This window comes from Balaenoptera physalus, assembly GCF_965194825.1.
Source record: "Balaenoptera physalus genome assembly, chromosome: 1".
NCBI classification, from domain to species: domain Eukaryota; kingdom Metazoa; phylum Chordata; class Mammalia; order Artiodactyla; family Balaenopteridae; genus Balaenoptera; species Balaenoptera physalus.
The window spans coordinates 122,112,480-122,130,376 of record NC_138882.1 but is presented as its reverse complement, the minus strand read 5'-3'; the positions used below and the strand labels follow the sequence as shown (position 1 = coordinate 122,130,376).

Here is a 17,897-nt window from a genome sequence, read left to right as displayed (position 1 = left end):
CTGATCATTTAGAAACCACAAACTCTTATGGAAGTATTAATGTGATTAAAGCTTCATTTGAAGCAAGTAGATTTCATCTGATCATTTGTAATGACTTCCTTTTACTTATGACTTGAATCACTTTATCCTTTATCAATCTGTGACAAGGCCAATAAGTCATGACACGTGGCAGTAGATAAACAGGTTCATTTTTCTCTGATCAAAAACAGTTCTCAAATTAGAGTGAGACAAACAGCAGAGAGTTCAGACATTTGCTGAGTACATATTATATGCCAAGCACTACTGGTCAATGTTTATATCTACTAAGACTTCTCAGGCAGCCCTGGAAAGGAAGTAAGTTCTATACTGACATTCTTTATCTCTGCTAGAGATGATCATGTTCAACTTAATCCTCACTGAGGAAGAATTATAGTCAAACCATTTCAAGTATAATCAACGGATTAAGTCAAAATTTTCTGTGAAATAACTCAAGGAAAAGTATAAGTAACCTTGTGGTTTAGTTAAGACACTTCTTACCCACTTACTAAATATACTACTAAATAATCAAATATGGTAAAACAAATCTGTCTAAATCACTACAAGGTCCTTAAAGAAATACGCTCCCTTAAAAGTCTTTAATTATAGTGAAAGCAACATATACAACACTGAAAATGTTATGGTTTTATAGTTATCACATGATCAGAAATCAAACTGCAGAGCAATAAAAACATAATGATTTCTTCTTACATAAACTGAAAGATAATTTCAAATGCATTAACTCTATAGGTCCAAATACTAAGTCATCACTAAAGCAAAAATGAGATTAGAATTATGATGTCTTCAGCCTAAAAATGAGATTTTTAATCTGAATTGCTTTTTTTAAACAGTAACTTGAGTGTCCATTTAGTCAAGTAATTGCCTGACTGGATGAACAATGTTGACATTTAAGACAGTGCAAGAAGAGGCATTCCAGATATAAGTAAAGGTATAGCAGAGAATAAAAGATCTGCATTTAAAGCGCCCTTGTGTCTGACAAAAAGTTAACAGTGCATGTGAGTCCACGACAGATGGTATAGGACACTGGGATGTCACGAGCTCTGGACTAACCTACTAGGGCAAATGGATGCACTTGGGGGAGAGGGTGGTGGGGAGGGCTCCTGGCCACTCAGTTAAATGCGATACAACACTATACACACAGTTCCTCCAGACCAATATGACACAGGGTGAACAAATGGCTCTTTCTTGTTTTAAAGTCAAGTGACCATTATGGTCACCTCAAATTCCAAAAAAAAAAAAAACCCAAAAACATTCACTTAAACTTTATCTGCAATAACTGACAACTCACCTCATCTTTCTCATTTTTCAGTAGCTGATGCAGATTCCTGTTCTTGCATTGTAACTGTCTGTCTCTTTCCTGAAGACCAATCATTTCTCTCCTGGAGGTTTCCAGTTGTTCCTAAAACATTCATATGCAATTTTGACTAAAATTAACATAGGATTCAGAGCAACTGAATCCTTAAAAGATTAGTAAAAACAAGTTACATAAACTAGGGTTTGTTACCTAAAATTGAAGTTTAGCAGCACACAAAATGTTTATTTAAAACAATTACTATAAAGCTTGATACTGTAGTGTTACAAAATTTACCTAAATTTGAATATCAAATTTTATTTAATTTAAATACCAATTTTTAATGTATATACAAAAGACCTTCAAAGTGGATCCCGTGAAAGACTCTTCACCTATTCCAGTGATGTTGCCACTGAACATTTTCATAATTTCTTTTCAATACTCTTTAACACTTCTACAGCACACTCTGAGAAAGAGCCAAAAATGATTTGGAGCTAAGTATGAAGAAGACAGGTGACCAAGCAAAGTAGAACACTTCAGGTCAAAAAGGGTGGGACTACAGCATGACACCAGTTCTGCCTCGTAAGCAGTAAACTCTCTCAAGATTCTTCCTAGAGGGCATAGGTGCCCTCAAGAATATTCTTGAAATTTACTGATGCAATCTCTCACAGTAAGACTATTTTAAGTTAAGCATCTACTTTATTAAGCAAGACTGGATAGGGTGGGAGAATCCTTATTTTATTTTCCTCAGATATAAGTATTTCCTAATCTAACTTTCTACAGTTTCAGCAAGACACTAAACAGTTCATAAAATCATCACCTTCGATATAGATAGTATTAGGAAGCAGCACAACTGATTTGTACAAATTACATTCAGTTTTACTTTCCAGTTTAAAAAAATCCTAAAACTTAAAAAAAAAAAACCCTAAAATTTGTTTGCTAAATAAATCCAATGAAAATTTATAGTTTCAAACTACATAACAATGGCATTGAAATACGGATTGAGATGTAATTTCTACCTTAAGTTTTGCATAGCAGTTCTGCAGATGGTCCATATCGCTTCCCAGTTTCAGATTCTGTGTTTCCACATTTTCCTGAGCTAGAAGGTTCTTCCGCTGAAGTACAAGTAGCTCATTCATACAATTTAAAACAGCAACTATATTTAATTCTCTCTTTGTCTCTTTACCTTTGGATTCTTCATATAATGAAGGAAAACCGAAAGTAGTCAATTCCTAGTAGGAGAAAATGTTTTCCTAAAAGTTGGTTACCGGACAACTTAATAAATAAACAAAAGACAGAAATCTTTTCTGAGAAAGAAAACTATCCTGAGATAGTTAAGAAAGTAGTACCTATGCCAAAGGACAAAGAATTAAGAGAACTGGGCTCTTTTAGCCTCTGCTCTACAACCACCTGTGATCTGGAGAAGGCACTTAGGTTTCTGCATCAGTAAAGTAAGGGTAAGACTCCCCGTGGAGGAGCCCCTGGGGTGATGGGGGATCCAACCTGCTCCAGACAAAAACGTTTACCTCGTGTATCTAGACTAGACGGTCACCAAGGTTCTCTGCAAATCTAATATAAGTCCCGGGCCAATATGTAACATACTTGTGCTTGACAAGTTTTTCTCATACCTTTGATATGTTCTATTATATAACATGATTTATGTTATTTATTGCTTCTTACAAAAACAAAACATGTTACCTGATCAAGATATGAAATACTCTGTTCAATATTCTCTTCTGTGCAGAAGGCACTAAAAAAACTGTGCACATTTTTTGATAAAGGTATTGAAGAGCATAGCACTTGCTGTGAGTATAAACTTGATGGAGACATCTTTGTTTCTGAGGTATATTGAGAGATGTATTTGCTTTCTGAAAGAATCAGTAAAAGTCATTTATGTAAATAATTTGTAAAAATGCATGCAAAGCTAACAACATAATCTCCATTACCAAAGATTTTGAATTATAGAAATATTTTTAAGTTTTTTCAAATTAGGACAAAGCTGGTTTTTGTATGAAAACTATATAATTTTTTCCAAAAAGTACAACTAATAAAGTGGTGCTCTTAGAAAAGGCATGTTAAGCTACAATATACTATCTTAATTTACAATACTTTAGATTTATAAAACTAATAGATAAAACCCACTTGTCTATGCACCCAAAGTTTATGTGATTAAAGGAATAAATCAGAGAAATGTACTGAAGTAGCCAATGAATTTATTTCAAATGCAGAAAAGTCTCCTCGTCAAGTAATCAACTATTCAGCCAAAGCACTTAACCCCACTGATTAGGCACAATACTTAGCTCTCCCTGATAATTTTACTGAAGATGAAAATGATATATTTTACAACTATTTATGTCTCTCTGTAGTTACATCTTCAATATTTTTGGTAACTACAGTGTCATTGAAAATTAACCTTTGTAATTACTGCTTTTGCTTACAACTATTCTAAACTCAGTTACCTGAAGACAGACCTGGATCTGTAACAGTCATCCAATCTCCCATAGCAATTGCCAGAGCCAGGATACCTGAGGAACCAGTTCAGCAGTGAAACTTTCAGCCCAGCTGCTGTCACTCTTCTATGTAGGCATCTCCTTAGAAAACAAATCACAGAATAACAGCATACAATTAAAACTATGAAAGCAAATATAAAGCCAATGTGTAAGAATTAGTTGTATGTACTTCAAAACAGATGGATTCTGCATTATTTACTCTCCTGTACTCTCATACAGAACATGGTAGAGCTTAATAATAATAACTGTGTGTGTGTGTGTGCAAGAATCAAGGTAAATGGCTTCTCGAGTTATACGAAGGTATTCACATTACTTCATACACAAAGTACACGGTACATGATCTGACTCACAATATAAGGTACAGAATTGTACTAAGTAACAAATATTTCCAAACTATACCCTTTAAAGTACAATTCCTACTTACACAGATGAAAAGATGAAAAATTTTTTGGCCAGCATTCCCATTTTTTGTTGTTTTTACTAACTATACTAACAAAACTTTTAATTACAATTCCTAGTGTTGGCATAGACGTAGTGAAATGAATAATCCCATACACTGCTCTCCAGAAAATTTAGATCAATTTATACTACTACCAAGCAATCTGGCAATATGTATCAAAAGTCTTAATAATGAAAATATATTTTGATCCAGAAATTCCACTTTTAAAATTTTATCCTATTAAAATAACAATTTTCACAAAGATTCACCTACATATTGTTCTTTACAATACCAAAAAAAAAAAAAAACCAGAAATAACATATATGTTCTACAGTAGGAGATTGGTTACATAAATAATACATTTATATGCTGGAATACCGTGTAACCTTTAAACACAGCCATGTAGAATTAGGGTGGCTAACAGATACACAAAAGGCAAGAAATGCACGTGAATAAAGCAGACTAAGAAACACGTAGCCGTTTTAGTCTATCACTGATGCCTCTACTTTTTTACAGAGATAATGGAAGTAGTAACTATTTCTCCACCATAAAAAAATTTCAGATGAAATTATAAACAGCAACTGGAAATTGATTTCAAGGTCAGGGAGAGGAAGAGGAGAGGTGAAGACTGCAGGCAAACTGGAGAACACATGTCAACACTTCGGACAGCTGCTTCCCAGCCACAATAAATTGTGGCCAAAAGAGAAAGCAATTCCTGTGCTGATACATCTCTCCATTTTTTAAGAAATGTTGAAATTCTGGATTTCTATGTGAAATCTCCCAATTTTTAAATATTAGAAGCTAATTAAAAAGAGTAACTACGCAAGTTACCCAGTGGAAGGGGGAGCAGCTGGAAGGGGGAGATCAGAGCTCCACCTATGCTTTGATCTGAGAGGTGGCTACTTCGGCACACACAACAGGACGATTCATGAAGCTGTACACTTAGGACCTGCGCACTTGACTGAACGGCAGTTACACCTCAAACACCACTACTGTTTAATAAGCCAAATAAAATGTGTCTTTAGGCCAGATCTGGACTGTAGATCAAGAGTTTACCACCTCTCTTCTCAATATTTAAGACTGTGGGGAAATATTCACAATATAATGTTAAAGTGACATGAAATTTTTCATTCATTCAATAAAATTTTAATTGTGCTACTATGTGCCAGGCATGCTTTTCTAGGCATAGGAGAAGCCCTGCTCTCAAGAAGTCCACATTCAGGTAGGGAAGAAATAGGTAAGAAGTAAGCAATAAATTACAGTAACATCACACTCAGAGTGATGAGAATAAAGAAAATAAAACACCGTAATGAGAGTATTAGGGTGGGGGGGTGGTATCTAGATCCGTCAAAGAAGGCTGCGTTGAGATGCTGATATTTGAACTGAGACCTAAATGATACGGAATCAACTACAAGATGGTCAATGACCAGCGGAGTCCAGGTGGAGGAAACAGCATGTACAAAAACCCAAAATGGAAAGAACTTGGTACATATGAAAAATATACAAGTGGCCAGTACGCCTGAAGCACAGTAAGCAAGAATAGATGTATAAAGCTGGATTTTCTCTAAATTGCAATGAAAAGCTCTTAAAGCAGTTCAGGCAGGAAAGCAACGGGATCTCTTTTTAGGCTTTAAAAAAGATTATGGCCACTCTATCTACCCTGTGAGATTACAGGTGGGCAATAGTGGGCGCTGACGAAATCAGGCTACTGCAACAGTTCGGGCAAGAAGACCAGTGTTGCACTACGTCTCCGACAGTGGAAGCAGAGACACGTGGATAAATTAGGGATGTGTCCTGGAGATAGAATCTTCAGGACTTGCAGATGGATTGAAACAAGGACAAAAGAGCAAAAGAGAGATGACAAATAGTTCCTAGATTACATAGCAACATAAAATACATACTCGTGCAAATGATTGTATGTGTCATATAATACATTATGATGTCACACACACATACACACAGAAGGTTATCTAGTTTGGCACTGATCTTTTGCTACTTTGCTACTCATGTGCCTTGAGAAGAGCACCTTGAACCCTTTGGCACTTCCCAGTGACCTTAAATGGGTACCTTCAGCAACAGGAAGAGCAGGATGAAGGTTGAATCTGCATTCAGAAAGACAAATGATCTTACTTTTGGTTTTCAGAGATATTAGCTGTAAGCTGTTACAGGACCCAAGGGACAATAAATCCAACTATTCTAACCCGGCTCTGCTTTGGGTGAGTTACTTAACCTCTCTAAGCCCTAGTTTCCTCACTGGTAAATTGCCATTATCCCCTAAGGATTAAGGGAGATAATGCACGTGAAGTATTTAGCACACTGCCTGGCATGTGGGACACATGTAATTAATATCAGTTGTTATCGTCATCACCTAGACACAGACCTGACTGTTTGGTATAAATGACAGGATTCTAAAACCTGTAACAAAATGCACTGTTGCTCTTAATAAGGGTTGAACATAAATCCTTAGAAGACCTGAGACAGACATCACTAGAAAATACAACAGTGTGCCTAAGTGCCTTTTCTCCTCATACAGAAAGATTATTAAACACCAATATGTGTCTACTACATATCCATACTTTAAAACTGTAATTTAAGTCAGTTACTCTTAGTCTGTGAATTTAGTTCTCCAGTGTCTACAGGTTTCACCAGTAAGTTGTTCCCTGTCCTGTAAAAAACAAAAACAAAAAAACCTTGCAAAATATTCAGGTCTAGTTAAATGTTCAAAGTGAAAACCAAAACTCCATTCTGAAGTGCTATGAAACAAAACTTAGGAAGAGTATGTGATTTCACACCATTTAAAAAGTTTCTATGTATCCTCTTCTGTTCAGTGAGGCACCAAATTACACACAATGAGGCTTGTGATAAAAGAAAAGGTACCCAACCAGTCTTTCCAAGAACAGAGACTTAAGACTCATCAATATGCATCCCAAAACCAAGAGACTAATTTAAGCAAAGTATTCTATTCTAGCTCAATCATAGCTAAAATTTCACTGATGAAGGTTACAAACTATTATTATGTTATATTAAAATAAGTCAATATTAATTTCAAAAGCAAAATAAGAAAGATAACAGAAGTTTCTCTGCTTTGCATAAATCTAATACCATCACAAGTCCCTTTCAACTTGAAAGCTTTAAAAGCAGCCATGGAGGACTCCATTAAAGCTTGGTGCTGGAACACAGAATTAAGTTCCATATTTTATATAAAAATTATTATTATTACATATTAATCACGTCATAGCAAACCATTATATAGTGGACATGATTATCCACGATAAGTCATGTAAAAAACAAGGTTGGTTATGCTAGCACTGTTACTATAGGTTCATCACAGAAGAAGAAAGGAAAACAGTTAACAGTTAATTGTGCTTTGGTTCAAGTCATCTGTAACCCCCAGTTCTCTCTATATACCATTAATCAGAGTAGCTGCCCAAATTCCCAAAATCATGAGTGAACTTTATGAGCAAAACCTGAATATTAAAGAATTTAAACAACTTGTAAAAGTCATTTCATTCGTCCAAGATTGAAGGGGAACAATCTTGAAATAAATTAAAGAAAAAAATATATATAAAGTGGGGCTTCCCTGGTGGCGCAGTGGTTGAGAACCTGCCTGCCAATGCAGGGGACACGGGTTCGAGCCCTGGTCTGGGAAGATCCCACATGCCGCGGAGCAACTGGGCCCGTGAGCCACAATTACTGAGCCTGCGCGTCTGGAGCCTGTGCTCCACAACAAAAGAGAGGCCGCGATAATGAGAGGCCGGCGCACCGCGATGAAGAGTGGCCCCCCACTTGCCGCAACTAGAGAAAGCCGTTGCACAGAAACGAAGACCCAACACAGCCATAAATAAATAAATAAAAATTAAAAAGAAAAAAAAGTTACCCAGGTGGAATCAACATCTGAAGGGAGACCAGACTTTCTTAAAAAAAAAAAAAAAATCTATAAAGTAATCCATAAGTAAGAATTTTATCTCCTATTCGACACATCAGAAAGACATAGTTTTGTTCCCTCCTAGTGGATAACATGTATATAAGCATATAATACACTTCCCTGTTCCAAGTATTTCTCTCAAGTACATTCCAGTAAATCTTCATAACAGAAAATCGTACTAATTTCAGTAAAATTGCAATTACTTCAGTAAAAATGTTATCTTACTATTTCTGAAGAACTACTTTGGCATGCCTCTATGTTGCTATAGGCCTCAAGTACAACGTCACATACTTGAGTGTAAAATAAGCAAGGGTACTCTCGTCTTTTCTGAGTAAAATGATTATGCTGAACTTAAGAATTACCGAGTAGCATTTTCTAGGTTAGGATCCTGACAGAAAATTGGGAAGTAGTGTGACGTCTGAACATAATTATACTGTTTCTGAAAGAAAATGAAGATTTTAGTAGGTTTCAAAAAAAAAAAAATCTATCACTCTTCATGTCAAAGTATTTTCTTTCATATGTATTTATCTATATTACAGACAGGAAACTTGAGCTCAGGGAAGTCAACAGGATTGCCTGAGGTCACACTTCTAATTGGTTGTGAAGCCTGGACACAAATCTCAGTCTTCAAAACCGTGCTTCTTTTCTCTCTACCATTCAACCTTTCAACACCGTACACACAAGCAATTAATCTATCTATATTAAAAGTAGAATATAATAAAAGATTTCCATCAGGGTTCTTTAAAAGACTGAGTTCCTATAATTCATTCTAAATGATTCCACTCAGAACACGCAATTCTTAAAGGACCTTACCTACTACTTAAATTGAGGTACACTTGTAAACTTCTCTGCTATGCCACAAACAATAGCTTTTTTCTCATTTATGAATACTTTGCTTTAAAAAGGCATAAAAACAACTCCCAGAAATGAGATCACTTCCACAGAAAGTTTAATGAGGGTGGAATTCACTCACTTTACCATTTATTCCTAGAATAAATATTAAGACAACATCAAAACTAAGTTTACGGATCTTTAGCAAGAACATTTGTGATTCAGGTTAATTATATATGTTTTTTTCCAACAGAAAAGCTCCTTGCCTAGTTCTTCTTCTTCCTTCTACCCCAAAGACTCAGTGTTGCTCAATATATATTAACCGCTTATAGAATTTTGGGGCAGGCAGCCTTTAGGATGGCCCCCAGTTATTCCTGTACACACCTTTAGGTTATTCTGCCCCTTGAGTGTGGGCTGCATTTCGTGACTAGCTTCTAACAAACAGAATAAAGCAGAAGGGACTGGATTTCACTTCCAAATTAGGTTATAAAAAGGGCATGCCTTGCATTTGGGGTTATTTCTCACTCGCTGTATCTTAGATCCCTCCTTCCAGGGAAAGCAAGCTGTCAGAGCTGTCATGTTGTGAGCAGCCCCATGAAAGGCTGATGTGGCAAGGAACCAATGTCTCCAGCCAACAGCCAGTGAGGACCTGAGGCCGGCCAGGAGCCAGGCGAGTGAGTCTGGAAGTAGATCCTCCCCAGTCAAGCCTTGAGATGCCTGCAGTCTTGGTCAACACCTACAGGCAGCCTAGTGAGAGACCCTGAGCCACAGGCACCCAGCTAAGTGGCACCCAGATTCCCAATGGACAGAAATTGGGAGATAAAGGCCAGTTGTTTTAAGCTGCTAAACTCTGGAATAATTTGTTATGCAGCAATAGATAACATAAGCTTTTATATATATTTACATATATATATTACATTTCTGAGTCCCTTCCATAATTACATGTTTCTTGCTGAAACATAACTAAAGTGATACCATGCACTACAAAAGCAACTCATCAGGTATATGACAATGATATCATGTAGTATTACAACAAATCACTCCATATTATTATAGCTGGATGTCTCCCAAACTAGTTTATGAACTTCGACAGGGTGGGGAATGCATTCATCTTTGTATTCAACAGTTCCTGAAACACAGCAGGTGCTCAGCAGATGTTTATAAAATGAACTGAGTCCCACATACGGCACACTCACTCCAGCCTGTGTGCTCTACATGTGCTTTCTTCTTTCACCTGCCCCTAAACTAACTCTTCTTCAAAGCACAGCTCACCCACCATCATCCCCTCCACACAGGCCATTAAACTCTATTCTCTAGGTCCTCCTAGTTTATTTCATCTTTCTTAGTTAGACTCTTTAGTCACATTCTCCATTTCTATACCGGCCACCCATCTTAATAGACAGAATAATCAACAAATACCCAAGTAAATAACTGATGATAAATTAGCATATTCATTCCAGCAAGCAAAAGTGGATAAACGAAACAGCAATGGAAGAGATGCACAAGATGTGAGTCCTTTAGAGAAAAGTACTACTCTTCATCATCCCCCAAATCTCTCCTAATACCTCTACCCACGGAAAGAGAGCTTGGCAGAAACTAAGTGATGTCTTGATTACAAGATTTCCTTCATACAGTACACTATTTTAAGTGTTCTTTTCAAGTTCGCTTGAATTTCAAACTTGAGAAGGCACAACTGCCTACCTAATAAGAATTCTAAAACAAACTTCAATCAAGTATCAGAAAATAATAGTTTTTTCATTATACAGGAAGGTAGTAACATGATACCATCTGGACTTCTAAATATTACACAGGATTTTTCACAAATAACCAACTAAAGTCTTTGCTAAAATCTCACAAAGTTAGAGTTACCCAACTGTTGGGTTAAGAAAATAAAATTGTTAAAACTAAGTCTTTAAACATTAGTCCTTACAAATTCAGTCATAAAACTTAAGAATTTAGTTATCTGCATACTTTAATAGATGTTATTATTCTCAAAAGCCAAATACATTATGATTACTTAAAAAATTACCACCTTCTACTATAATTTTGTTCCAAAGGAGACTATAGCTTTCAATTCCACTACAAACACCTCTGCCATCTAATACAAAACCATCCGTCTATGCATATCAGTACAGATAAATACTAAATTCAACCTCTTAGAACCTACTTTTTACAAATTTAAAATCTAAATGATTTCATCTGAGTGGCAAAATAGTATAGATTTTTTTCCACAGAAATAAATTCTTCTTCATAAATTAAATTTTAATATATATCTGAATGGCTGAAACTGAAAATCTGGTATCCCTTTAATCATCTGCCCCCTTGCTGAGTTTGTGGCTCTGAGGAGGATTTACAGTTGGGGAGCGCAGTGCAAACCATGTGAGCCGCCCAGGCCTGGGTCAGACAGGTCATATCCTGATCGAGCTGGTCATATCCTCTCCGAGCTGGTTTCCTCACCTGGAAAACAGGGTGATGCTATCTACTCTGTAGGGTGGTTATGGGTATTTAATGGGGTAAGGGGTGAAAAACTAAGTACAGAATACCTAGGGGGCTGATCTAACAAACACGTGCCAGGTGCTGTTCTAAATGCTTTACGTACTTCATGAAGGCAACCTTCACAACAACCCTACGTGTTATCACATTATTTCCTTTTCAGAGATAAGGGAACTGAGGCACAGAAAGGTTAGGTAATTTGCCCAAGGTCACGCAGCTGGCAAGTGGCAGAGCCAGGGGATGTTCCCCACCCCACACTCCAGAGTCCATTCTCTTAACTATCATGTGTTGCTGCTTCATGGACGAGAGGCCCAGGAACAGTATCTCCTACCACCACTCATGAGATCGTATCTCCCAACTGGGCAAAGACTGCACAAAATAGTGTGAAGACACAAATTGCGGCAAAATATTTCATGTGTTTCCCTTTGGGCTGAGGGATACAATCTCAGTGAAGTAGACCTGCATGTATAGCATGAAAAAAAAAAGTTATGAAAAACAAGAATAGTTTGATCACCACTTTTTGCTAAATCAAACTATCTAAATATGTTTAGGAGAAAGGTGTGGAAAGGTTACAAACTGTTCCCAAGGACATTCCTGGGGAATGGGACGGTTCGGCGTAGTGAGAGGTGGGCCAGGGTTTTCACTTCCTCGACAGCACACCTTTATACCGCTGGAATGTTCTAGGGCATTTATTATTTTGTAAAACTTTGAGAGGCAGTGGATTCAGGCACAGTTACTAAGACAACGGGTATGGATACACTGCCACCTCCATCCCAGACAGCAGCACCCTGCCCTTTAGTGGAAATATCAGCGAAGACAAATAATAAATGCCCACCCCCCCATCGATCAATTACACTTCTAGCACCTAGCCCGCCCCCGCCCTGTGTTCACACATACAAGTGGGCAAGGGTGCTGCAGCCTTCACACTGACCCCGGCCATGTCAGAGCATGTCTGTGGGGAGCCAGCCCATCAGGGAGGCTTCCCCCCACTGATGCGAAGAGTGAAGACACAGAGTACCGGCTGGCCTGGCAAAGGTGGACTCTTCCTCCAGCTCAGTTACAATCTAAACGCAGTGGGAAGAAAGAAGAGGGAGGCTGACTTTGACTTATAACTATTAAGACTCTTTTCAAAAAAGAATGCTCTCAATCTAGCAACCTTCTGTGACTCAGGCAACTACTAAAGTGTGTTTCTCTGCTTCAAGAGAGCAGCTGGTGAAGTGAGACAGTATGTTCTTAGAGCCTACGCCACACCATCCGGCATTTCATTACACAGTGACTTCTTACCGCTCATGTTTTCATCTGTTCTGGTCTTGGCTCTCCAATTAAACTCATTTTTTCAGGGCACTGCCACCTCAGGGAAGCTGCACAAGGCTCTGAAAGAGCCCCAGAAAAGAGCCAGGGACCACGGTTCCCACAACCACTTCCATCATATGCTGAGCAACTTTGAGCAGGCCCTGATTTCTTTGGTTTTCAGTTTCCACATCTGTAAAATCAGGAGGTCGAGCTACATGATCTTTACAGAATCTTCAGTTCTATTAACTACGATTTTTACATTTCTCATGGGACCTAATATGAGAATTGAATACAGCTATTTATATTAAAATTTTCTTCACATTTTTATAGCAGAATGTACACACACTGTCTTCACAACCACGTTTATCAAGTGAGAGTCTACCTAATTTTAAGAATTATTAAGCATAAAAGATTTACTTGAAACAAGTAAATTTAAAGCATTTTACATGTATTAACTGATTCAATATCACAATAACTCAAATAATCATTTCCCCACACTACAGATGAGGAAACTGAGGTCCAGAGAGCTTTCTTGCCCAAGGTCACATAGCTAGAATATGACAAAGTCAAGAATCAAACCATAAGAGTCCAGCACATTTAACTACACACCCTACTATCTTTACTGTAGGAGAGGAAGGAATACACAATACGTAAGCTGCTTTTTCAAACCCAACACACACACAGGTTCTTGCTTCTCTACCACCTCGCCTTGAGACTAAAGTATAATCCAATAGTATTATTCCAATTGAGTAACTGGAATGTGAACTGTATTAAAGCAGACAAAATATTAAATGTTACAGAAATTCAAAAAATTTTTTGAAAAATCTAGTCAATATATACAGCCCAAATTGCCAGGCTTTCCCCAAACTGCCATCCCTTCTCTTTGTGCTTCCAGAACACTTTGCATTAACTCTGTAGTACAGATCTAACTGTAATGAAACTTCTCTCCCACCACCTAAGCTGCGTTCCTGGTCAGCAAGCCTGTCAGCATATTGTTTGTACCCTGCTTTGGTGTGAGGTATCATAACTGACCCACTGTCAGTATGGAACCCAATAAAGTTTGCTGAATGAATGTCAACTAAGTTCAATGATGTATTGGTGTGAGGTATTCTACTGTAATATTATGACAGACAAGAATCAACACTTTAGCCATGCTGTGACTTAGAAAGGCTTTCAAATGAGTCTTGAGTGATGCCAGCTTAGAGAAGCAGGAAGGCAATTAGATGTATGAATCAAGAGCATTATAATTTAGAGGCAGTATACCAACTTCAAATTCTTCCAGGGCAGAGGTAGGAACAGCAGCAATCATTCTTAAAAGAGGATTAAGAAAAAAAAACAAAAAAGGACATTAATCTAACTTTGTAAAGTTGACAGTCAGCTAAGACGTCCAAATAAAATTTAAAAAACAACATGTCATTTATTGGTATTTCATTCTCAAAATTAGGTAAAAGGTAATGACATTTACTAAAGGCAATGGAAATAACAAAGAAACTAAACATAATTCATGAATCTGTTCTGTGATAATGTAATCATGTATCTGTAACAGTTTTTTCAATGATTTAGCCCAAATTCAATCACTGGTTATAGGCCTCAACAATAGCACCTGAGAACTTGTTAAAAATGCAAATTTTCAAGTCCCATTTCAGACCTACAGATTCAGAAACTTGGGGTGGGACCAAGAAATCACACACACACACACACACACACACACACACACACACACATCCTTAAATATTTCAAGCAATTCTAAATTCTACCCAGTCTGGCTGTGAGGCATCAAGAGCCCTGGGGTTCTAGGCCTGACTACAGCCAACCCAGAGGTTAAGTTGTTTTGGGTCACAGAATTCAAAGCCTCTGAGCCACCCACTTAAAAGTACAAAAACAGGCAGTTTTGGCCACAGTTTCAGAGGATCTGTGAAGCCATCCACAGATTTGCCAAGGATCAAGGACAGGGAATTAAGAACTTCTGTTCTAGCTAATTATGTGAAGCTGGTAGGAGAGAAGAACTGCTGCTCTGAGCCTTTACTACCTGCCAGATGTATTCACCAGCCGCGTCACTCACCCTTACAACAGCCCTAGGAAGGAGTAGATATAACACTACTTTATTGATGGAAAAATATGAAGCTCAGGGAGGTTAGATACCTTACCCAGTTGCAAACCTGGAAGATAGAAAGGAAAACCCAGCTGTTTTACCTGCAAGGTAAGAATAAAGATTAGTTACAGCCATATCTTGGAGATACTGTGGTTTGGTTCCAGATCACCGCAATAGAGCAAGTCACACAAATTTTTTGGTTTCCCACTGCATATAAAAGTTATGTTTACATTACACTGTAGTTTATTACATGTACAATAACATTATGTCTGAAAAAACAATGTACATGCCTTACTTAAAAAATACTTCACTGCTAAAAAATGTTAACCATCATCTGACAACACAGGGTTGCCCAAAACCTTCTATTTATAAAAAACAGAATAAAGTGAAGCATAATAAAAAGAGGTATGTCTGTATTTGATTCCAAAGCCTAACAAGCCCTGGCTTCCTCTTGATACTCAAAACGTGCCTGGAGGGACTTCCCTGGTGGCACAGTGGTTAAGAATCCGCCTGCCAATGCAGGGGACACGGGTTGATCCCTGGTCCAGGAAGATCCCACGTGCCGCAGAGCAACTAAGCCCGCGTGCCACAACTGCTGAGCCTGTGCTCTAGAGCCCCCAAGCCACAACTACTGACCCTGCGAGCCACAACTACAGAGCCCACATGCCACAACTACTGAAGCCCACGTGCCTAGAGCTTGAGCTCCGCAACAAGAGAAGCCACCACAATTAGAAGCCCGCTCACCACAATAAAGAGTAGCCCCCGCTTGCCGCAACTAGAGAAACTAGAGAAAGCCCACGTGCAGCAATGAAGACCCAACGCAGCCAGAAATAAATAAATAAGTAAATAAATAAATAAAAATTTTTAAAAGTGCCTGGAGCAAATGATATAAATTCTCTGAGCCCATCTCCTCATTATAAAATAACACAGCTGATGACAGACTGCATTTATTGATGATTTCTAAAATGTCTCCTTGCTTTTACATGCTAGATCCTACATAGGAGGAGATTTCTAAAACTTGGATACAGAATACAAGCATACCACATTTTACTGTACTTTGCTTTACTGTGCTTTGCAGATATTGTGTTTACAAATTGAAGGTTTGTGGCAACTCTGCAACAAAAAAGTCTATCTGCACCATTTTTCACAACAGTATTTGCTCACTTCATGTCTCTGTCCACATTCTGGTAATTCCTACAACATGTCAAACTTTTTCATTATTATTGTATTTGTTATGGTGAACTGCAGTCAGTGATCCTTGATGTTACTACTGCAAAAAGTTAAGGATTCGCCGAAGACTCAGATAATAGTTAGCATTTTTTAGCAATAAACTTTTTTTTTTAATTAATTTATATTTATTTTTGGCTGTGTTGGGTCTTCGTTTCTGTGCGAGGGCTTTCTCTAGTTGCGGCGAGCAGGGGCCACTCCTCATCGCGGTGCGCGGGCCTCTCACTATCGCAGCCCCTCTTGTTGCAGAGCACAGGCTCCAGAAGCGCAGGCTCAGTCGTTGTGGCTCACGGGCCCAGTTGCTCCGCGGCATGTGGGATCTTCCCAGACCAGGGCTCGAACCCGTGTCCCCTGCACTGGCAGGCGGATTCTCAACTGCTGCACCACCAGGGAAGCCAATAAACTATTTTTTAATTAAGGTATATACATTGTTTTTTAGCCATAATGCTACTGCATACTTAACAGACTATAATATAGTGTAAACATAACTTTTATATGCACTGGGAAACCAAAAAATTCATGTGACTCACTTCATTGCAATATTCATAAAACTGTGGTGGTCTGGAACCAAGCCCACTATTTCTCCGAGGGCACCTGTAGAAAGAATCATGCTGAAGGTGCCATCTTTTAGACAGGAAGCACAAACAACCAGATTAAAATCAACTGGCAAAAGACTGACAAACTCAAGACTGTGTCCTTTATAACCTAAACTACTTTATAACCTAAACAATACTAACTCTCAGATAAAAAGTACAGTCATCCCTCAGTTTCCAAAACGGATTGGTTCCAGGAGCCCCCGTGAATGCCAAAATCTCAGGAGGCTCAAGTCCCTTATATAAAATGACAGTACAGTACAATGAATACAGTCAGCCCTCCTTATCCACAGGTTTCACAGCCAAGGATTCAACCAATCTGGGTTCAATTCAGTTGACTGAATTCAATCCACGGTTGGTTGAATCCGTGGATATGGAGGGCCGAGTGTATATGCAATGGTGGGTTACAAATATCTACTAGCCACTCATTAAACTCAATTCTTTTAGAACAATATTATTCTAGAAATCTCCTCCCACATTATGTTTCCAAAATAGGTCCCATTTTCAGCAGGTCTGGCACAAAAATATTATGGCACAGAGCAATTAATGGTCAGGGGTTGGCTGGCTAACTTAGCCAGTGACAATGAGGACAATGAAGGACAGATATGAAATACTTCAGAAGTTGGCCTGACAAACATGGTGACAAATATACAAAAGGGAGGCATTTACTCTCTCATGTAAAAATCTGTCTTTGGTACTAGACAGATAACAGTGTCACACAGGTAAAGAGAACAGAGGACTAAGGCTACCAGTGGGTTTGGTTAAGTGAGTGGAGATATAAACCTCCATGTAGAACTCACTGGGCTTATATATGCCCTTATGAGACATTCAAATGGAGATAAACTCTAGGGCCTGGAGATCAAGACATCAGGGCAGATTTAGGAGTCATCAGCATACATGTGATAGCTGAATCTATACAGAAAAAAAGGGGCAGCAGAAAGAACCCTAAAGAACATCAACATGTAACAGGTGAGTGCAGGTGACCTAGATGTAGGAGATAAAAATCCAGGGGTGGGGGGAGTTTGAGGAAAGCCAAGGAAAATAGTTTTAAAGAGGAGGAAGTGATGAACAGCAACAAATGCCATAAAAAGGGCAAGCGCTAAATAGAATATTACATTGGATTTGGTAATTAGTGACTTTATGACAAAGCTGAGGGGTAAAAATGGA

At 38.2% G+C, this 17,897-nt stretch overlaps 1 protein-coding gene across 13 annotated transcripts in view; it reads right to left on the bottom strand.

Annotated features, from left to right (window-relative positions):
* SSX2IP (SSX family member 2 interacting protein) overlaps nucleotides 1-17,897 on the bottom strand; it is a 42,944-nt gene that overhangs the window by 20,906 nt on the left and 4,141 nt on the right. For 9 of the 13 annotated variants that reach the window (XM_082410198.1, XM_082410199.1, XM_082410206.1 and 6 more), the window contains exons 2-5: nucleotides 3,787-3,918; nucleotides 3,026-3,195; nucleotides 2,347-2,559; nucleotides 1,325-1,435 (exon numbers count right to left, since the gene is read on the bottom strand). In XM_082410198.1, coding sequence (XP_082266324.1) covers nucleotides 1,325-1,435; nucleotides 2,347-2,559; nucleotides 3,026-3,195; nucleotides 3,787-3,829 — 537 coding nt within the window. In that variant the 5' untranslated portion in view covers nucleotides 3,830-3,918. Of the gene's footprint in view, nucleotides 1-1,324; nucleotides 1,436-2,346; nucleotides 2,560-3,025; nucleotides 3,196-3,786; nucleotides 3,919-12,809; nucleotides 13,009-14,965; nucleotides 15,012-17,897 lie in introns of those variants that run through there. The other 4 variants (XM_082410204.1, XM_082410205.1, XM_082410209.1 and 1 more) reach the window with 4 other exon arrangements.